The sequence below is a fragment of the Saccoglossus kowalevskii genome, chromosome 15 (assembly GCF_978046115.1).
Source record: "Saccoglossus kowalevskii chromosome 15, keSacKowa6.1, whole genome shotgun sequence".
NCBI classification, from domain to species: domain Eukaryota; kingdom Metazoa; phylum Hemichordata; class Enteropneusta; family Harrimaniidae; genus Saccoglossus; species Saccoglossus kowalevskii.
In genome coordinates, this window is record NC_140655.1 from 28,929,793 (window position 1) to 28,952,800 (window position 23,008).

The following is a 23,008-nucleotide window of genomic DNA, read 5'->3' on the forward strand; positions in this document are numbered from 1 at the left end:
GCCCACTTGAATAAACCATTAATAGGAAATTGCTAGTATATTTTTATTTGCAAAAGAAATTCCACAGCATTTTACAATTTTTGTCATTACATTGAATATGTTTTTCACTTCCAACAAATGTGTACACTTCCAGATACATCTTCGCCAGCCAAGGTTCGTTCATTCAGTCATCGCTTCAATTTTACATCACTGAGCATAATTATCTAGAATGGAACAAAAAAATAAGTAAATCGTAATGATTAGAACACTGTAAACAGCTATAGTAAACAATGCAAACTAATTTTAAATTGTATAACGGTCACCGGCCCACGGCATCGACGCAGACAATTGGAGCAAAAAAATATTTCCTGATCAATTGTGATGTGTTCCAATAAAAAATATTTTATTCCAGTCCAAATCAGCTCAATTACTTTAATAAAGAGTTATTGTATAATGTACAAAATGTTGATACAATTTGACGAACAGCTACGGCTTCAATACCGTAGACGATGTTGGCCCGATCTTCAACAAAACATCACCTGTCTCCAGGGCAGGCCGGAAACAAAATCGTCACTTCCAGAATAACAATGCAAAATAACGATCTAAAGTCGAACCATTTGAGCCACAATACTAACATAAAAATGACTTTCGTTGCATTTGACAATGATAAACTTACCGAAAAGCCGTGTTATTCTCGGTCGCTAACGTCGGTATAATCCGCCATTTTATTTGAGTGTGTTTGCCACCCGACTCCGCCCGGTGACGTCATCATGTGCACTATAGAAGGAGGTCTGTGATTCGTTGACTAAAATCGTCGATAGTGGGTCTCGTTGAAATCTCGTTACATAGGCATCGGGTCAGATGTAGGTAGGGCGGAATTAAAAAAAATCACAAAATCAAAATCAAAGTAAAATAATAAAATAAAAGGGCATTAATAACAAAAGTAATAAAAAATAAAATTAAAATAAGTTTATTGCCAAAATAATTAAAGCCTGTACACTACATCAGATTGTAATCAGATTGTATAACATATCAAATTTTTTGTGATTATTCAAAAAAAAAAGATAGTAAAAAATAGTAATTGAAATAAATTGAGTGTTTGTAAATACTTATAAATGGATTGTGTGTTTCAGTTACCAACTAGGGAGTGGTGAAGCCAATATCTATTCCAATAAAAGAGTAAATGATGGTGAATGGCATACTGTGATACTTAGAAGGTAAGTCAGTGTGCTATAATTCAGAGTCAAGTGATTCCCTACAACTACACACACCATAGTTGCTAAAGAAGTTTTTTTGGAAATATTCCTAAATGCAAAAAATAAAGAATGAAATATCTTGAATGTTTTTAATTCTTATAACTATAATAATAATAAACAAGCCATGCATGGCACAGTCCCCGTTAGTTGTCAAATTTAAGATACCGTATTTGTCTTCAATTAGGCGCCACTTTGTTACACTTTCATGTCATGGTGGCGCTTATTTGTGGTTAAATTTGAGCAACTTTGTTTCAAATGGCGTTTATTTCAAGCACTTCAAGTTCTAGTACCAGTAATTGTGTTACAAGCCATTGTTTTTGCTCCATTCTGGTGATAGATTATTGACAATATTTTACATTACAGTCTGACGCTTAGTCACTGTAGCCTTTATTTTAAATACTGAGTAAATGACCCGTTTTCAGACAGTTTAGAAAGTTATACAAAAAATATCATTCTTTAGAAAACATTCACAGTTTGCCGTACAATCAACAGAAAAATAAAACAAACACAAATTCAACGCTTAGTAGTCAATGATCACGGTAGCAAAATCCGGTCATGCTGCATTCCACGGTTACGATTATTACTCAGTAGTAGTTATAATAACGTACAAAAAATAAAATGCAAGTAAAATTCAACTTAATTTCATCGTAAGCGAATGATTCTGGTCGCATGTAAACGCTCGGCGCGATTCAATGTCTGCCATGCTTCCTGTCTAGGACTTGACCTGGAACGCGTTTTTTGACCTGATAGGTCAAGTCGTTAATTAACCAATCAAAATGCTGGATGGTGCCAGCGTGATCAAATTACCATAGCTCATTTAAATAATGTATGAACGCAATGCGGAAGTGATTTGCCGATGTTTGCGATATTTTAGCTTTGATTTTGGTGGGAAAAACGGCATGATTTTTTTTCAAATCAAGAAATTAGTTATTTTTGGAAAGTAAACTGAGCATTTAAAGAATAATTTAACACTGTTTACTGTGACAACAGCGCATTTGAAACAGAACATTTTCGCGTTGTTTTAATTTCGTTTTTATGGACTTACTGCGAAATTAAAAACCACGCTGATATTTTCTACAGTAGACTAAAAAGACATGTTTCAATAGATTATAGACCGATTTCTTAAAAATTGTTAGAAACAAAACCAATTTTTTTTACATAAAAGCCATTCGTACAGTAACAGCGAGGGACTTCCGCGATTGCGTCCATCGCTACGAACCGGTAACCGGTAGTCGATCCGCCGGCGCCCAATTCACGATCATTACGTGCCAAAATTTCAACTTTGTCTGGCGCTTAATTGAGGTGTAAAATACAAAGTTTTTGTGGCACTGGCGCCTAATTGAAGGTGGCGCTTAACTGAAGACAAATACGGTATATAGTTTTGTTTATGGTAATATAGCTGGAATATAAACATGTCAGGAATATGATTATGATGATTGTTTAACATTTAAATGATTGACATTTGTATCTGATCGTCAAACGAGTATTGAGAGATATTGCTCTGGAACAGCATTAATTAAAACAAAATCAGCCATTTTGAATACATGTATAATGAATATATAAAATTTGAACATAGCCAGTCAAAGCATGTCAGAGATATGGCTCTAGAAGCCCATTCATTAAAACAAAATGGCCACTAGTCAGCCATTCTGAATCGAATCTAAAAAATAAAATAACGTGCATCAGGAACCAGTAATGTCTGTATATCAATGACATGATGTATAATGAATATTTAAAAGTTGAACATAATCAGTCACAGCAAGTCAGTCGGCCATTTTGAATCTTATCTGAAAACAAAATGATGTGCATCAAGGTCCTATTATGTCCAAAGTATATACATGTACCAAGTTTGAACAAAATTCATATGTAAACAGCCGAAAAATGTTTGATTTTGATGATTTTTAGAACAAAAATCAGATCATGAAACAAATTGATGTGCATATGTATAATATCATGTATGATGTATGTGTGAAGTTTGATTGTGATTGGTCCAGGCATTTCTAAGATATAGGTCCGGACGCACTGAAGCACGGAGGCACAGAGGTCAAAACATAAGTCCCGTTTTTGGACTGCGTCCGAACGGGGACTAATTAATGTTTTAATGCATTGTATTATACAGTTTATTTTTTGTTTCCTCACAGAACTGCCAAAGACGGTTCGATGACATTGGATGGTAAGACCACAGTAACTGGCCAATCAGGTGGCAGTTTACTGAGTCTTAATGTCAAAGGTAGTTTATATATAGGTAAGTCTATATAAGTTACATCCCTGGATGGTAAGACCACAGTCACTGGCCAATCAGGCTGTAACTTACCAAGACCACAAATAAACTATAATGGTAAATGGGCTATAATAGGATAACTGTTACCATGCGATACATCTTCTAATTTGCATATTGGTTTATCCTCTTTCAGGAAGCACTCCAGATATGGAAACGTTGACTGGGGGTAAATACAATACTGGATTTGTAGGATGTGTATATAACCTTGTAATTCAAGTTGGTAATCAGCCTGAGAAAAGGATCCATCTACTTACTGAAGCTGAAAAGGGAGTCAATGTTCTCAATTGTGCATCGCAGCCGTAATTTCCCCTCACCGAAGTAATTTGTATATTGTTTTTTTGTACAAAATCATATCACAATAATTGCTAGAAAGTTGATAAATTGTGGTATTTTTGGTGGTTTCGATTTAATTTAAATTTAAAATGTAATCGAGAAAAAATTGTAGAAGCACTCTGGAGTAGATGTAATTTCTGATACCGAGCAGATGTGTGACCTTTCAGGTCATTCCCAAGATGCAACACCATTCCTTATTAGGATAGGTGGGTGATGATTGTGTAGTAAAGTATATCATGGAAATAATGTGATTGTCCTCAACCATAGCAGTACACTACTGATATTATGTTGCTATGGCAATATCCATTGGAAGTTTCCCAGCCTAGTATTACAGACAAGTAGCTGTATTCATGCAAACACCAACACCTTCAATTTACTCAATTGAGTTGTTACTAGAACTTTCTTCCTCTCCAAGATTTGTTCAACTTTTGATTTGTTTTGTATGAAAATAAGGAATTATATGAAAGTACATGGTAATGTGATCATTTTGTATAAGTATCATTGAGTGGGATACAATTAATGGTTCTGTTAAGGTAAAATTTTGTTTTTGCAACTACACAGCGCCCTCTGGTGACGATTTGATTAAACCTGCAAAATTTGTGTGAATTCAGCTATTTTAGTAAAAAACAAAAAAAATGCCTCACCGTCCTATTTTTGGAAAAAAAAATTGATCTGTACACTACCGATATACTTTATAAGTAATTCTATAGAGCTCCAAAAAATAACCTATAAAAGTAACATAAATCAGGGAACCACTCAGAGTTACTGGGCAACTCAAAGTTAGAAATATCTCATTTCTCAGCAAGCAAAAAAGGTTGGTTTAGTTGAAGCATTGTTAACTAATTTGCATATGTATATTACCGAATGCCGAATTTGTTGACTACCATTTCAAGTATACTCTTGATACTATCATGTGAAAAGTACATTATATATAAAAATGTATATATCTTATGTAAACTGATTCAACTAATCGTTTTAATGAATAAGTAGCATGGCTTTTAGAAAGATTTGTTTTCCTAAACGAGTATAATTCGTAATACTCGCTGTGAAAGGCCAAAAACAGGATTTATTAATGCAATGTTTTTTTTTGTTTTTTTCCTGAGTAATGCTTTTCAAATTCATTCAATATAGGTGGATTTTGATTGATATATCAAAAAAGTTTCTCTATTCTATCGTTGGTGGTGGTGCTCTAACATGAAATTGAACACTGTGACTTGTGTTTTTGACTTAAGTGTCAAAAAGTTGTCTTTTATGAACAACAAACCATTTCTTTTTACAGGAGTTTACATTTATTAAATGTGATATCTCTTGAGCAGTGGAATCTTAGTTGCTATGATGTACATTTGGATACGATTGCATTACTCGCATGTATAGTACATGTAGTTGTGGAAGCCAGATTCACACTAACATATCAACAATTTTCCTAGGTAATGTGCTTGAGAACTGTAACTGAACACCATAGACCATGTGTGGGTTTCTGGATTATGTCAGCACCATGTTGGCTCATTCGATGTTAAGTTCACAACATGCAGTCTCATCCAAACCTAAATTTGTATTACCCCCTGGTAATTGACTGCATTTTGGTTGTTCGTCAAATTAATGGTGTGCATTTGCAGCTTATTTTATTGGTTATAACACCATTAGGTATGGACAAGATGGCAGAGTTGATGACTTACTCAGACAAAAATACATTATGACACTGATACCCACAAATACTATATAAATATATATTCATGGTCTGTTACTGTTTTGTCTTGGAAAGAAAAGAATGGCAATTACCGCTGCTACCTGCCACTTAGTTAAAGGGCAGTGGTTGTCGGGTTGTGTCCTCTTTGATATGGGACTCATTGCAACGTACACATGAAAATACGTTGTTTGTTTACATGAAATTCAAACATGTGCTGCGCGATGACTATGCTAAAATATGCTCATGTGGTAGTTTAAACTTTTCATACATTTAGATCAGTGTAGAAGCAAATTATTATAAATCATGCTGAATTTTTAAAAAATTTTCACTAACAAATACAATGTTACACGAATATACAGAACATCTAGCTTATCCACTTTGTGTCGTAGATGTTTTCTGTGTATAATCGATAGAAAGCATTTTAAGCAAACTAAATACTGAAATATTCCTTGTCTTTTGTGTAAATCGCCTTTCTTTCTATTTTTAAAATACAAAAAGATATTGTTTTTTGTAAAGATTTTTTGCTATTCATTTTTAACAATTCAGTAATTTTTTTCCAATAGTATTTGAGATTTTAATGAATTCCTTCACATGTAATCATTTTTTTTAAATTTGTTTTTTCAAAGGAACTTTCACAATCTTTATTTCCATCTTATTTTATGTAACAGAACACTGCGATTCTTAAACAGTTGTGGGAGTTTTATATATATTTATATATTTTAAAGAATCCTTTTTTTTTATTCAGATCACATCCAGTAATGTATTTATTACAGATAGTTTTCACTTTATCAGTACATTTAGACTGTATTTCAAGATATGGGTTAGAATATTGTAAAATAAATATCATTTTTAAAAAACTCATCAGATGCATTTCTTTTGATATCATCTAATAAAAAAACAATGTCATTGTTAATACCATGGTGGCTGTTTTGCATGTGGGAGAAGGGAGAAGGAATACTTTCAAGAGAATTTCATCAAAAATTTGTCGAAATAATTGAGAATATGCAAATCGTATTGTCTTGCCCTGCCCTTTTATCAAAATTAAACAAAAAGTGGTACCAGTAATATCAAAAAAATAAACGAGAAATAATGTGCATAAATAAGTAACACATAAGGTGTGTGAAATTACACAAATTAATATGTGTTTATGATTGTAAACTTCAATGTTATGGATCTGTCAGTATCTTGTAAGTGGGTTTACAAGACGCAAACCACATCTGTGACATTTACTGTACAAGTTGCAATGATAACTATGACTAAAACAACAAGTCATTGTCAATGACATGTCCCCGTTCCGTTCATATTTGAGTGACATATACATTCAAAGCAGATCATGACCGAAATGCACCTGCATATGTACAACACATTGTACTAAATCTGAACAAAATCCATCCATGCATGACTGAGATCCGGTTCCGGAATTGTGAAAATACGTGATTTTGATGCATTTTCGGCCTTAAAATGGCCATCATTCAGCTATTGTTAAGCGGATCATGAAACAAATGCACATATCTATTTGTGTACCATGTGTGTGTGAAGTTTGAACTTGATCAATCCAGACATGTCTTGGATACGGATCCAGAACTGAATTCTTTAACAAAATGGCCGCCAGTCGGCCATTTCGAACTTGATCCGAAAAAAAAAAAAGACGTGCATCAAGGTCCTATTATGTTTAATGTATGTACCAAATTTGAACAAAATTCGTCCATGCATAACTGAGATCCGGGTCCGGAATGGTGAAAATGTGCGATTTCAATGCATTTTCGGCCTTAAAGCGCTCCATTTGGCTATCGTTAATGAGATCATGAAACAAATGCACATACATATTTGTGACATGATGTACCTTGTGTGTGTGAAGTTTGAACTTGATCAATCCAGACATGTCTCGGATACGGATCCAGAACTGAATTCTTTAAAACAAAATGGCCGCCAGTCGGCCATTTCGAACTTGATCCGAAAAAAAAAAATGACGTGCATCAAGGTCCTATTATGTTTAATGTATGTACCAAATTTGAACGAAATCCGTCCATGCATAACTGAGATCTGGGTCCGGAATGGTGAAAATGTGCGATTTCAATGCATTTTCGGCCTTAAAGCGGCCGCCATTTGGCTATCGTTAATGAGATCATGAAACAAATGCACATACATATTTGTGACATGATGTACCTTGTGTGTGTGAAGTTTGAACTTGATCAATCCAGACATGTCTCGGATACGGATCCAGAACTGAATTCTTTAAAACAAAATGGCCGCCAGTCGGCCATTTCAAACCCGATCCCCAAAAAAAAATGACGTGCATCAAGGTCCTATTATGTTTAATGTATGTACCAAATTTGAACAAAATCCGTCCATGCATAATCGAGATCCGGGTCCGGAATGGTGAAAATGTGCGATTTTGATGCATTTTCGGCCTTAAAATGGCCGCTATTCGGCTATCGTTAATCGGATCATAAAAAAAATGCATGTGCATATGTCCCATATAATGTGTGATGTATGAGTGAAGTTTAAACTTAATCGGTCCATGCATGTTCGAGATACAGGTGATCACGGCAAAACATAAGTCCCCATTTTCGGACTACGTCCGAACGGGGACTAATAAAATTGAAAAATTCAGCTAGCAATTGCTTAGCACCGAACAAAGGTTGATTCAAATTGATACAAAGTTGCAATGCATATTGTGAAAACAATGAAGCCCCATTATTATAATTTGCAGAGGGCCTCTATCCGAATCCACAGTAGCTCAGATGCTATTGGTTTGTGATTTTATCTTGAGTGTTCCATTCTTGGCCGTATTTTTTAATAGACTCAAACTAGGTGTTACATTTACAAGGTTGCTTTTTGTAAAATGTGGTGTTTACAAGAGGATGGTCGTTTCCAAACCGCTGTTTTTCCAGTTTTACCTGTAAGTCACCAACTTCATGCATTGTTTGTGTAAAGATTCACCCATTGATTTACCCACAATCCAATGTGGTATGAGGTTTGACCTGGGGGCAACTTGCACTGATTACCACCGGTGACTCATTCACCTGAAAATAACCTATTAAAGCTTGGAAACGTCTCAGTTCGTAATTAAGTCAACTACACAAAAGATCATCCAGATAGAGAACCAACCTTCTTATCTTTATTAACAGAATATTTACAAAATGACCCTTGTATGTAGAGTAGAAAATTGTTTGAATATTACTTGTACATTTTTTTCGAATTAAAATGTAAGACGAAATATCTCAACAACCTGCACTTCACTCAAACTGTACATTTTCCCTGTTGCTTCTAATTTGCAATTTGAGCTTTCAGAACATTTATAACTTGTGGGTAAATAGTATTCTCCATTAGCACATTTTTCATGATTTGGCAATTTCGGGGCCATGTTCCTGGTGAGAAATCGAAATCCACAATCATCAATGAGGCTCTGAGTGCAATTTTCAAGCACGACCGCCAATGAATGTGTTCTCATATGATAATCCAAGCTATTTTTCTCAAAAAACTTTGTGTTACACAGAAGACATGGATACCAGTTTTTCTCCTGGGTATGTGTTTCCATGTGTCGTATTAAACTCTGCTTTATAGAAAAGCTTTTTTCACATACCGAACACTGATGAGGTTTTTCACCCGTGTGTATTCTCATGTGACGAATCAAATCCCATTTTCTTGCAAAATGTTTTGCACAGAGCACACACTGGTGGACATACTGTTTATTATGTGACTTCATGTGATAATCAAGCGAGCTTTTAACCGCGAAGTCCTTCTCACATTCACAACATTTAAATGGCTTCTCTTTGGAGTGCGTTCTTACATGGCGATACATATCCCACTTGCGTGAAAATTTCTTGTCACAGATTAAGCAATTATATACATTTATCATGTCTGTGTTATTACTATATATTTCAGAATTTTCATGAATTTGTCTGTGGTATCGTAAACTGCTTTTTGATGCTAAAGTTTTCCCACACAGTTCACATGTATATGGCCTCTCGCCTGTGTGGCTTTGAACATGGCGGAGGTAATACCATTTCCGTGCGAAGCCCTTTGCACACACTGCGCACTGGAATAGGTTCTCTTCCTTGTGTATCCTCATATGGCAGTCCAAGCTGTTTTTCACGGAATAGCTCTTACCACACAGAGAACACTGGTATGGTCGCTGATCTGTATGCGTTTCCCGATGACGCAGTAAGTCCCAACGTCTTGCAAACTTCTTCACACACAAATCACATTGGTGTAGATTTTCTCCACTGTGTAATTTGACATGGCAATCTAATGAACTTTTAACAGAAAAGGTTTTGTCACACTGACTGCATTGAAAAGGTTTCTCCCCTGTATGGGTTCTCATGTGACGTATTAAATCCCACTTGCGACCCAAGTTTTTTCCACACACAGTGCATTGAAATGGATCCTCACTATTAACTTCTATCAAACTTTCCATCTGTTACATTGGCCAATGGCAATAATGCCAACTTGTGTTTAGTTTCTTCCCAGCTGTTACATGTATCACCAATATAAGCTTACTGGTTTTGCTGCAGCAATGAAAAAAAAAATAGTTTCAGATCAGTGTAATTTTTTTTTATTATAAAGTGTCTTGTCATGTGACAAACTGTCACACACTCCAGTACATTGTGCATTATAGCAGTTATCCAGCATCCAGTTTCTTTCAAACAAGACATAATGTCAAACATATACATATTAATTTGCTTTTTGATCCAATTAAACACGAGACAAATGCAAATGTGCACCCATCCTCATACTCGGCCAAATATCAAATAAAAAGCATAGTAGAACTGGTACATGATAGTTAGTGTACATATAAGTTTGTAGGTAATGGTATGTTGTGGTAATTTTTATGGTTTCAGGATAAATAACAGTTGTGCATAAAACGTGTTTTTTTTTCAGAAGGACTAATATTATGTTAAGATAAGCAATAGAAAAAAACATGACAATGTATGGTAACAAACCTGAGCCTAAAATAAATGTGCCACACACACAAGTACATTAGTAGTACTATCCTTAGTGTGCTATTCCACTAAGGAAATTCTGAGTTTTTTAATATCAGGCGACGATTGCTAGTAACCGTGGTCAGGCTAATGAAATATTGGGTATGCAGGTAGCATTTTTATTTTTTTTCTATTGGACTACCTTATAAATATTTTTTTTTGTATTTCAGTGATGCATTCAATACAGGATGTGAGTTTAACAAAACATGACCACAAATTGCAATTTAGTCATTTGCATACAAATAAAATAAAAACGTGCTAAATTGTGTAATTTTGTATTTCAAAATGGTTAATTATTCCCGTGAATTTTATTATTTGCACTGCGCGCATGCGCAATTGTCTTGTTGTATTTATGCAAATTGATTGTTTCACGCATGCACAATTTTGTATTGTTAGTTAGTAGCGTCTTTTGTTGCTTTCAAGTCAACCGTGAACTTTTCGATTTCCCCACCCACCCACCCTTTTCATTGCTTGTTGTCCGAGGTGGGCTTTTTCGCAAGTGAATGTTTTATTTTTTTTTTTTTTTTAAATTTTATTTGCTTTTTCTCGAATCGTTATTTTGCTTTTCTTTATTAGCTTTTTTTTTCACGTGCATCGATTGATTCTTTCGGTTTCATGATTTACTTGCTAGTTTTGTTAGTTTTTATTGCATCTTGATGTTATTTTCAGTTTTGTGATTCTGCCTTTTTGTCTTGTTGACTGGCGAACATGATCAGCAAAACTCATTGTTTCGTTAGTGAATAAAACGAAATTAATTATCCGCCAAAACTGCTGTTGTGTTTTGTTTGAACTGAGAGAATAATTGCATAAAATTCACCCAAATACGGTAGGGTCAACAGAAACACTATTATTGTCTCCGTAGTCATTCCGAGTACATTCAAGAATGCCGTAGCTTTGTCAGTTTCACGATTATAGACGGTTTAGTGTCAGAAAAAAACCCCAAACGTCAAGGCAAAAAACATGTAGCTTTAAATAACTCAAAATGTTCCCCAAAAATGAATGTGTTGACAGAAATACCGGGGTACCGTATTCATCAAAAATTCGTTTACTCGGACCACAAACTGAAAGGAGCTCAAATCCAGGACCAAATACAGCTTCGTCAAAACTACAAAACAATGTTCCAAAATACAAAATTGTATGCAATATTTGCATACAAAAATAAATATTCGCTGTCGTCGATGGAGATATCACGATTTCGAGATGTAAAAAAAGGCAAATGAATGTCCTTATTATATGATCAAATCATGGCCGCCATTTTGAAAACGAATCCGTAAAATTTCAGTCGCGATGTCATCAGAAATATATTTTACAACAGCTTGTAATTACTCACCGACAAACGAATCCTATAAAATGTCACTGAGAAAAATTGGAGCGTTTCGATTGGCGTCCTTTGCAGTACATCGACGAATGTAGTAGACACTCTACGCATCGTACTCTAATCGGTCAAAGTTCACTTCACGAGTGCGCCCTCAATGAACATTTAATTAATTGAAACGGCTGACAAATTTTTAGCTCCACTGTCGACTTTGTCGAGCGGAGCTTATCATATGAGTGATTGTCCGTCATCGTCCGTCGTCGTCGTCGGTACTACATGTGGACCTCTCTCAGATTTGTTCATTTTGTAATGATATCTTTAATTCTCTAATTTTGGTGAATATTTCTGTCATTTTTGGTAAAAAGTGATATTTTCAACTTCTTGTTAAAAACCGCAAGTCCAATTGCTTTGATATTACATATATAGGTACTACATGTGGACCTCTCTCAGATTTGTTCATTTTGTAATATCTTCAATTCTCTAATTTGGGTGAATATTTTTGTAATTTTTGGTAAAAAGTGATATTTTCAACTTCTTGTTAAAAACCGCAAGTCCAATTGCTTTGATATTACATATATAGGTACTACATGTGGACCCCTCTCAGATTTGTTCATTTTGTAATGATATCTTTAACTCTCTAATTTTGGTGAATATTTTTGTCATTTTTGGTAAAAAGTGATATTTTCAACTTCTTGTTAAAAACCGCAAGTCCAATTGCTTTGATATTACATATATAGGTACTACATGTGGACCTCTCAGATTTGTTCATTTTGTAATGATATCTTCAATTCTCTAATTTTGATGAATATTTTTATCATTTTTGGTAAAAAGTGATATTTTCGACTTCTTGTTGAAAACAGCAAGTCCCATTGCAATGATACTATGCATATTGTTCATTTTCTAATAGTATCTTCTGTTCTTTAATTGAAATGTGCATTGCTAACAGCGGAGCTATCTCAGCCGAGAGGCTGCTTGTTATCTATAACCATAATCTTTGATAGTTGCCAATGTATTTCCGCATTATAAATAAAATTAACATTTTAATCATTATTATGATTTGACTAATATTAATTTCACGTACTGTTTTTTACGCCTCTTACCATTAAACAACTTTTGAGGGGGTGTCGGTTCTCGAAGAATCAAGCTGAAGCCCTTTGTGTATGTTATGTATGTCAGCAAAATTTGCTTTCGGCGTGAGGGATGGTGAGCAGATAATTTAACAAAAACGCAAGTCAAAAAAAAAAATCCAAATTGTGTTTTTTTTTTTAATTGTGATTTACTAAAGGCGATAAAACATGGTGATGAAAGTGCGACATTTTAAAAGAACATAATTGTGGCCGTCTTCGGTTGCCGTAGTTGCAATTTCTAGTGTTTTTCATTGCCTGAATGTTTTACATGTACGCTATGTTATTTTTGCCAAAACAATATTGAAGGTTATTACAAATATATACATTACCAAATTAATAGAAAACAAAGACATTCTATGCTACAATGCTACAATCCCCAAAATGTGACACAACTATGCCCCCACACTCACGTGTACTGCGTTTGTGAAGACAAGTATAATTATACCGAATACGAACCATTCAAGTTGCCCGAAACGTCTTTATTTCAAATAGTTACTTAGAATAACGACTACCAAATATTTCCTACTGTGTTTCAATATATAGGAAATAGCTGTAGGTGATCATTGTCCTTGGTAGTTATTCCATATAACGTTTCGGGCAAAGTTTCCTTTCTCAGTGGTAGATATATGCATGATATTCTTAACATACAATTACCGACGGGACAATATACAAGGCCGTTTGTGACGATCTTATGATATCTACCTTTAAGGCAGTGCTCCAGACGCATTGCTGTCTTTTATTAAAATATAGAAAATAATAAAATTAAGTTGAAAATTTTTAAAAAATGTCACATCTGTTTCTATCTCATCACCATGGCGACAGTTACTCTTTGATCATTTAGACTTCCTTTTTGTCATAATTCCTGACAGAATTTTCAGATCACAATCACTGATTATCTTGTTTTTCCTTTTCAATCGGAACATGAAAGAAGCCATAAAAGACGACTTCGTTTTTTCAATTACTGCATTCTTCCTCAATTCAGCGTGGTATTGTGCAAGTTGACTACAGTGCACTGTTATCTCATCAAAAATGGCTACTAGCATGTTGTAAAACACGCACCCGTTATTGCGCCCTCTGCGTTCGCAATCATATGCATCAAGGTCCTATTATGTTTAATGTATGTACCAAATTTGAACAAAATTCGTCCATGCATAACTGAGATCCGGGTCCGGAATGGTGAAAATGTGCGATTTCAATGCATTTTCGGCCTTAAAGCGCTCCATTTGGCTATCGTTAATGAGATCATGAAACAAATGCACATACATATTTGTGACATGATGTACCTTGTGTGTGTGAAGTTTGAACTTGATCAATCCAGACATGTCTCGGATACGGATCCAGAACTGAATTCTTTAAAACAAAATGGCCGCCAGTCGGCCATTTCGAACTTGATCCGAAAAAAAAAAATGACGTGCATCAAGGTCCTATTATGTTTAATGTATGTACCAAATTTGAACGAAATCCGTCCATGCATAACTGAGATCTGGGTCCGGAATGGTGAAAATGTGCGATTTCAATGCATTTTCGGCCTTAAAGCGGCCGCCATTTGGCTATCGTTAATGAGATCATGAAACAAATGCACATACATATTTGTGACATGATGTACCTTGTGTGTGTGAAGTTTGAACTTGATCAATCCAGACATGTCTCGGATACGGATCCAGAACTGAATTCTTTAAAACAAAATGGCCGCCAGTCGGCCATTTCAAACCCGATCCCCAAAAAAAAATGACGTGCATCAAGGTCCTATTATGTTTAATGTATGTACCAAATTTGAACAAAATCCGTCCATGCATAATCGAGATCCGGGTCCGGAATGGTGAAAATGTGCGATTTTGATGCATTTTCGGCCTTAAAATGGCCGCTATTCGGCTATCGTTAATCGGATCATAAAAAAAATGCATGTGCATATGTCCCATATAATGTGTGATGTATGAGTGAAGTTTAAACTTAATCGGTCCATGCATGTTCGAGATACAGGTGATCACGGCAAAACATAAGTCCCCATTTTCGGACTACGTCCGAACGGGGACTAATAAAATTGAAAAATTCAGCTAGCAATTGCTTAGCACCGAACAAAGGTTGATTCAAATTGATACAAAGTTGCAATGCATATTGTGAAAACAATGAAGCCCCATTATTATAATTTGCAGAGGGCCTCTATCCGAATCCACAGTAGCTCAGATGCTATTGGTTTGTGATTTTATCTTGAGTGTTCCATTCTTGGCCGTATTTTTTAATAGACTCAAACTAGGTGTTACATTTACAAGGTTGCTTTTTGTAAAATGTGGTGTTTACAAGAGGATGGTCGTTTCCAAACCGCTGTTTTTCCAGTTTTACCTGTAAGTCACCAACTTCATGCATTGTTTGTGTAAAGATTCACCCATTGATTTACCCACAATCCAATGTGGTATGAGGTTTGACCTGGGGGCAACTTGCACTGATTACCACCGGTGACTCATTCACCTGAAAATAACCTATTAAAGCTTGGAAACGTCTCAGTTCGTAATTAAGTCAACTACACAAAAGATCATCCAGATAGAGAACCAACCTTCTTATCTTTATTAACAGAATATTTACAAAATGACCCTTGTATGTAGAGTAGAAAATTGTTTGAATATTACTTGTACATTTTTTTCGAATTAAAATGTAAGACGAAATATCTCAACAACCTGCACTTCACTCAAACTGTACATTTTCCCTGTTGCTTCTAATTTGCAATTTGAGCTTTCAGAACATTTATAACTTGTGGGTAAATAGTATTCTCCATTAGCACATTTTTCATGATTTGGCAATTTCGGGGCCATGTTCCTGGTGAGAAATCGAAATCCACAATCATCAATGAGGCTCTGAGTGCAATTTTCAAGCACGACCGCCAATGAATGTGTTCTCATATGATAATCCAAGCTATTTTTCTCAAAAAACTTTGTGTTACACAGAAGACATGGATACCAGTTTTTCTCCTGGGTATGTGTTTCCATGTGTCGTATTAAACTCTGCTTTATAGAAAAGCTTTTTTCACATACCGAACACTGATGAGGTTTTTCACCCGTGTGTATTCTCATGTGACGAATCAAATCCCATTTTCTTGCAAAATGTTTTGCACAGAGCACACACTGGTGGACATACTGTTTATTATGTGACTTCATGTGATAATCAAGCGAGCTTTTAACCGCGAAGTCCTTCTCACATTCACAACATTTAAATGGCTTCTCTTTGGAGTGCGTTCTTACATGGCGATACATATCCCACTTGCGTGAAAATTTCTTGTCACAGATTAAGCAATTATATACATTTATCATGTCTGTGTTATTACTATATATTTCAGAATTTTCATGAATTTGTCTGTGGTATCGTAAACTGCTTTTTGATGCTAAAGTTTTCCCACACAGTTCACATGTATATGGCCTCTCGCCTGTGTGGCTTTGAACATGGCGGAGGTAATCCCATTTCCGTGCGAAGCCCTTTGCACACACTGCGCACTGGAATAGGTTCTCTTCCTTGTGTATCCTCATATGGCAGTCCAAGCTGTTTTTCACGGAATAGCTCTTACCACACAGAGAACACTGGTATGGTCGCTGATCTGTATGCGTTTCCCGATGACGCAGTAAGTCCCAACGTCTTGCAAACTTCTTCACACACAAATCACATTGGTGTAGATTTTCTCCACTGTGTAATTTGACATGGCAATCTAATGAACTTTTAACAGAAAAGGTTTTGTCACACTGACTGCATTGAAAAGGTTTCTCCCCTGTATGGGTTCTCATGTGACGTATTAAATCCCACTTGCGACCCAAGTTTTTTCCACACACAGTGCATTGAAATGGATCCTCACTATTAACTTCTATCAAACTTTCCATCTGTTACATTGGCCAATGGCAATAATGCCAACTTGTGTTTAGTTTCTTCCCAGCTGTTACATGTATCACCAATATAAGCTTACTGGTTTTGCTGCAGCAATGAAAAAAAAAATAGTTTCAGATCAGTGTAATTTTTTTTTATTATAAAGTGTCTTGTCATGTGACAAACTGTCACACACTCCAGTACATTGTGCATTATAGCAGTTATCCAGCATCCAGTTTCTTTCAAACAAGACATAATGTCAAACATATACATATTAATTTGCTTTTTGATCCAATTAAACACGAGACAAATGCAAATGTGCACCCATCCTCATACTCGGCCAAATATCAAATAAAAAGCATAGTAGAACTGGTACATGATAGTTAGTGTACATATAAGTTTGTAGGTAATGGTATGTTGTGGTAATTTTTATGGTTTCAGGATAAATAACAGTTGTGCATAAAACGTGTTTTTTTTTCAGAAGGACTAATATTATGTTAAGATAAGCAATAGAAAAAAACATGACAATGTATGGTAACAAACCTGAGCCTAAAATAAATGTGCCACACACACAAGTACATTAGTAGTACTATCCTTAGTGTGCTATTCCACTAAGGAAATTCTGAGTTTTTTAATATCAGGCAACGATTGCTAGTAACCGTGGTCAGGCTAATGAAATATTGGGTATGCAGGTAGCATTTTTATTTTTTTTCTATTGGACTACCTTATAAATATTTTTTTTTGTATTTCAGTGATGCATTCAATACAGGATGTGAGTTTAACAAAACATGACCACAAATTGCAATTTAGTCATTTGCATACAAATAAAATAAAAACGTGCTAAATTGTGTAATTTTGTATTTCAAAATGGTTAATTATTCCCGTGAATTTTATTATTTGCACTGCGCGCATGCGCAATTGTCTTGTTGTATTTATGCAAATTGATTGTTTCACGCATGCACAATTTTGTATTGTTAGTTAGTAGCGTCTTTTGTTGCTTTCAAGTCAACCGTGAACTTTTCGATTTCCCCACCCACCCACCCTTTTCATTGCTTGTTGTCCGAGGTGGGCTTTTTCGCAAGTGAATGTTTTATTTTTTTTTTTTTTTTAAATTTTATTTGCTTTTTCTCGAATCGTTATTTTGCTTTTCTTTATTAGCTTTTTTTTTCACGTGCATCGATTGATTCTTTCGGTTTCATGATTTACTTGCTAGTTTTGTTAGTTTTTATTGCATCTTGATGTTATTTTCAGTTTTGTGATTCTGCCTTTTTGTCTTGTTGACTGGCGAACATGATCAGCAAAACTCATTGTTTCGTTAGTGAATAAAACGAAATTAATTATCCGCCAAAACTGTTGTTGTGTTTTGTTTGAACTGAGAGAATAATTGCATAAAATTCACCCAAATACGGTAGGGTCAACAGAAACACTATTATTGTCTCCGTAGTCATTCCGAGTACATTCAAGAATGCCGTAGCTTTGTCAGTTTCACGATTATAGACGGTTTAGTGTCAGAAAAAAACCCCAAACGTCAAGGCAAAAAACATGTAGCTTTAAATAACTCAAAATGTTCCCCAAAAATGAATGTGTTGACAGAAATACCGGGGTACCGTATTCATCAAAAATTCGTTTACTCGGACCACAAACTGAAAGGAGCTCAAATCCAGGACCAAATACAGCTTCGTCAAAACTACAAAACAATGTTCCAAAATACAAAATTGTATGCAATATTTGCATACAAAAATAAATATTCGCTGTCGTCGATGGAGATATCACGATTTCGAGATGTAAAAAAAGGCAAATGAATGTCCTTATTATATGATCAAATCATGGCCGCCATTTTGAAAACGAATCCGTAAAATTTCAGTCGCGATGTCATCAGAAATATATTTTACAACAGCTTGTAATTACTCACCGACAAACGAATCCTATAAAATGTCACTGAGAAAAATTGGAGCGTTTCGATTGGCGTCCTTTGCAGTACATCGACGAATGTAGTAGACACTCTACGCATCGTACTCTAATCGGTCAAAGTTCACTTCACGAGTGCGCCCTCAATGAACATTTAATTAATTGAAACGGCTGACAAATTTTTAGCTCCACTGTCGACTTTGTCGAGCGGAGCTTATCATATGAGTGATTGTCCGTCATCGTCCGTCGTCGTCGTCGGTACTACATGTGGACCTCTCTCAGATTTGTTCATTTTGTAATGATATCTTTAATTCTCTAATTTTGGTGAATATTTCTGTCATTTTTGGTAAAAAGTGATATTTTCAACTTCTTGTTAAAAACCGCAAGTCCAATTGCTTTGATATTACATATATAGGTACTACATGTGGACCTCTCTCAGATTTGTTCATTTTGTAATATCTTCAATTCTCTAATTTGGGTGAATATTTTTGTAATTTTTGGTAAAAAGTGATATTTTCAACTTCTTGTTAAAAACCGCAAGTCCAATTGCTTTGATATTACATATATAGGTACTACATGTGGACCCCTCTCAGATTTGTTCATTTTGTAATGATATCTTTAACTCTCTAATTTTGGTGAATATTTTTGTCATTTTTGGTAAAAAGTGATATTTTCAACTTCTTGTTAAAAACCGCAAGTCCAATTGCTTTGATATTACATATATAGGTACTACATGTGGACCTCTCAGATTTGTTCATTTTGTAATGATATCTTCAATTCTCTAATTTTGATGAATATTTTTATCATTTTTGGTAAAAAGTGATATTTTCGACTTCTTGTTGAAAACAGCAAGTCCCATTGCAATGATACTATGCATATTGTTCATTTTCTAATAGTATCTTCTGTTCTTTAATTGAAATGTGCATTGCTAACAGCGGAGCTATCTCAGCCGAGAGGCTGCTTGTTATCTATAACCATAATCTTTGATAGTTGCCAATGTATTTCCGCATTATAAATAAAATTAACATTTTAATCATTATTATGATTTGACTAATATTAATTTCACGTACTGTTTTTTACGCCTCTTACCATTAAACAACTTTTGAGGGGGTGTCGGTTCTCGAAGAATCAAGCTGAAGCCCTTTGTGTATGTTATGTATGTCAGCAAAATTTGCTTTCGGCGTGAGGGATGGTGAGCAGATAATTTAACAAAAACGCAAGTCAAAAAAAAAAATCCAAATTGTGTTTTTTTTTTTAATTGTGATTTACTAAAGGCGATAAAACATGGTGATGAAAGTGCGACATTTTAAAAGAACATAATTGTGGCCGTCTTCGGTTGCCGTAGTTGCAATTTCTAGTGTTTTTCATTGCCTGAATGTTTTACATGTACGCTATGTTATTTTTGCCAAAACAATATTGAAGGTTATTACAAATATATACATTACCAAATTAATAGAAAACAAAGACATTCTATGCTACAATGCTACAATCCCCAAAATGTGACACAACTATGCCCCCACACTCACGTGTACTGCGTTTGTGAAGACAAGTATAATTATACCGAATACGAACCATTCAAGTTGCCCGAAACGTCTTTATTTCAAATAGTTACTTAGAATAACGACTACCAAATATTTCCTACTGTGTTTCAATATATAGGAAATAGCTGTAGGTGATCATTGTCCTTGGTAGTTATTCCATATAACGTTTCGGGCAAAGTTTCCTTTCTCAGTGGTAGATATATGCATGATATTCTTAACATACAATTACCGACGGGACAATATACAAGGCCGTTTGTGACGATCTTATGATATCTACCTTTAAGGCAGTGCTCCAGACGCATTGCTGTCTTTTATTAAAATATAGAAAATAATAAAATTAAGTTGAAAATTTTTAAAAAATGTCACATCTGTTTCTATCTCATCACCATGGCGACAGTTACTCTTTGATCATTTAGACTTCCTTTTTGTCATAATTCCTGACAGAATTTTCAGATCACAATCACTGATTATCTTGTTTTTCCTTTTCAATCGGAACATGAAAGAAGCCATAAAAGACGACTTCGTTTTTTCAATTACTGCATTCTTCCTCAATTCAGCGTGGTATTGTGCAAGTTGACTACAGTGCACTGTTATCTCATCAAAAATGGCTACTAGCATGTTGTAAAACACGCACCCGTTATTGCGCCCTCTGCGTTCGCAATCATATGCGAATCCGTGATTCGACTCTTTATCTTCTGTACTTTGACACCGTCCCTCCCGTGTTGGGGGACGGTGACTTTGAGCAGTCCTCTGACTATCTTTTTCAATTTCAAGAGATTCTATCTGAGCCTCAAGTTTGACGACTCTCAACGAGACTTCCTCTCCAGAAAACAAATCACGCTTTGATTTAAGATGGAATCGATGAGCGATGAGTTCAAATAACGCCCTCTCTACATTTGAAATGTACAACCCAAACAATGTCACAGTCCCTCAACAGGAATATTGTGTTTAACTTGCGGTGCGCACATCGTTTTCTGAAAATAGTCGTCTCTTTGATTGTATGGTATACATTTCGCTACAATGGAATAAAGACAAAATAGTTTCTTGCAAGACGCCGGAATCGATTAGTTCAAAGTTTAGGAATTACGTCAGAGTCATTACTACTACAGAGGAGAGTTGATATAACAGTTTTGTGCACTGATTGTACTGCGACTTACCCATTGTGTCCATTCTTGTTACGCAATTTACAATAAAGACGACAGAGCTGTGTGAAATGTGTGTTGACTAGTTGTCGTACAAACAAGATATGGAACATCGAAGCTGTTAGGTTGGTTCGAGTTTGTTTGTTGACCACCATTGTAGAGGACTACGTCTCGGGCGTTTGCGCTGGTTCTCGACGCGTCCCTTATCTCAGGAACGCAAAATACTCTCCACCGTGAAGGAGAGTCTGCCTGCAAGCAGGATAACTCTAAATATTACTAGTGAGGGTATGTATTTCTGTGTCGTAGGTTTGCGCTCTGAGAATACTTCGTTCTGTATTTAGTCGTAAGCACTGCTAATTGTTCAAATATCGTGTTTTGAGTACTGGAAAATTGCTGCAATTGTTTGAATAATTATACTACATACCAATCTGATTAAAATAAGATCCTAGTTTATGTAGTTTGGGTTTTTTGGGGGGGGTTAATATAATAGACGTAGGTTTTCGCGATTACCAAAACTTAAAAAAAATACCAGCAAATATTTTTTTTTTAAATAGTAAAATATATTAACAAAGAAAAATAAATAAAAGCCCAAACTAGGATCTTATTTTAATCAGACTGACTACATACATGTTTGTGATGTAATCATGGTTCACTATGGGCGTTGTTTACAGGTGATGCAAGTATCCACTTAGGTATCTTTAAATAAGGAGAATATGACGTCCTTTCATCTCTGTCACGCCTACCGATCGACAAGAATTTCATTGTATCCCATAGTTTAAAGAGTGTCGCCTTTAAACATGCATTTATTTCAACCACTATTGGTCATGTGACCATTGTTCTGGTCATTTATTTTACTAAATCTACAAGTCTTTATGCTAATTGTAAATCGGTCACACATTTTATATTCAGAGTGTAATTGCTACAGATAACAGAGGCATTTTTTTTGTAAACCGGCATTGTTTTAGCCACGTAATTGTGGCATATTTGTAAACCGATATTGTACATTGGACCTTGGCTAGGAGTTATCGAGTGCAACGTCTGGAGCTGGCGAGGAGATGGACTTCATCCTCGATTATTGAAAAAGTTGGGCGAGTATGAGGTTCCAACCCACAACATCAACAACAGCATGTAGAGCCTCTTACGACATTCGGTCTCATGCGTTAACAAAATGCTGACAACTATGACATTTACAGTTGTAAACTCATTCCAAGTCGTACGATTAATTATACATATCTGGCATGGTTTCTATTTGAATTGCATTGTTCGGGATTAGTTTTAAATAATAGTTTTGCGTCTTAATGCCAAACTACTCTATTCGGGCGACCTGGAGCAAGTCCGATTTTTGTCAACAGTCAGTGTTGTTTCATTTCACTAAACATAATACCGCGTTATAAATAATGTTAACGGAAAGGTGTAAGCGAGTCATTACTGTGTAGTTACTCGGATATAAACAGTTGAACCTACTGAGTTGTGTGCCGTTATTGGAACGAACAAGCTACATCCCAGAGAAAGTACCTAATATTGACAAGATGGACGGAGAACCAAACAATAGCCAGTAACCAGCATGACATTTGTTCGTCATATGGGTACAAATTAATAGGTCAGTTATCG

General features: G+C 35.3%; 3 protein-coding genes and 1 long non-coding RNA gene across 4 annotated transcripts in view; 1 reads left to right on the top strand and 3 right to left on the bottom strand.

Moving 5' to 3' along the window:
* The window catches only part of LOC102800892 (basement membrane-specific heparan sulfate proteoglycan core protein-like), a 187,512-nt gene extending 181,976 nt beyond the window's left edge, over nt 1-5,536 (top strand). Inside the window, exons 77-79 of the mRNA XM_085508562.1 lie at nt 1,113-1,196; nt 3,377-3,480; nt 3,650-5,536. Coding sequence (XP_085364688.1) covers nt 1,113-1,196; nt 3,377-3,480; nt 3,650-3,819 — 358 coding nt within the window. The 3' untranslated portion in view covers nt 3,820-5,536. The remainder of the gene's footprint in view (nt 1-1,112; nt 1,197-3,376; nt 3,481-3,649) is intronic.
* On the bottom strand, nt 30-881 carry LOC144355658 (uncharacterized). Its single transcript, XR_013421255.2, has 2 exons — nt 656-881; nt 30-203 (listed from the first exon to the last, which is right to left on the bottom strand). It is a non-coding gene; the product is annotated as an uncharacterized LOC144355658 (long non-coding RNA).
* A 3,099-nt stretch (nt 5,537-8,635) lies between the features above and the next one.
* Nucleotides 8,636-11,976, bottom strand: LOC146734303 (uncharacterized). Its single transcript, XM_085508376.1, has 2 exons — nt 11,852-11,976; nt 8,636-10,047 (listed from the first exon to the last, which is right to left on the bottom strand). Exon 2 carries the CDS (start codon nt 9,954-9,956, stop codon nt 8,739-8,741), a length of 1,218 nt encoding a protein of 405 aa, XP_085364502.1. The 5' UTR covers nt 9,957-10,047; nt 11,852-11,976; the 3' UTR covers nt 8,636-8,738.
* Nucleotides 11,977-15,502: 3,526 nt separating this feature from the next.
* Nucleotides 15,503-18,843, bottom strand: LOC146734304 (uncharacterized). The gene is made up of 2 exons (XM_085508377.1): nt 18,719-18,843; nt 15,503-16,914 (listed from the first exon to the last, which is right to left on the bottom strand). Exon 2 carries the CDS (start codon nt 16,821-16,823, stop codon nt 15,606-15,608), a length of 1,218 nt encoding a protein of 405 aa, XP_085364503.1. The 5' UTR covers nt 16,824-16,914; nt 18,719-18,843; the 3' UTR covers nt 15,503-15,605.
* Nucleotides 18,844-23,008: the final 4,165 nt, after the last annotated feature.

Excerpts from the sequence above, each read along its gene's own strand:
- LOC146734303 (XM_085508376.1), bottom strand. The coding sequence starts at position 9,956 with ATGGAAAGTTTGATAGAAGTTAATAGTGAGGATCCATTTCAATGCACT.
- LOC146734304 (XM_085508377.1), bottom strand. The coding sequence starts at position 16,823 with ATGGAAAGTTTGATAGAAGTTAATAGTGAGGATCCATTTCAATGCACT.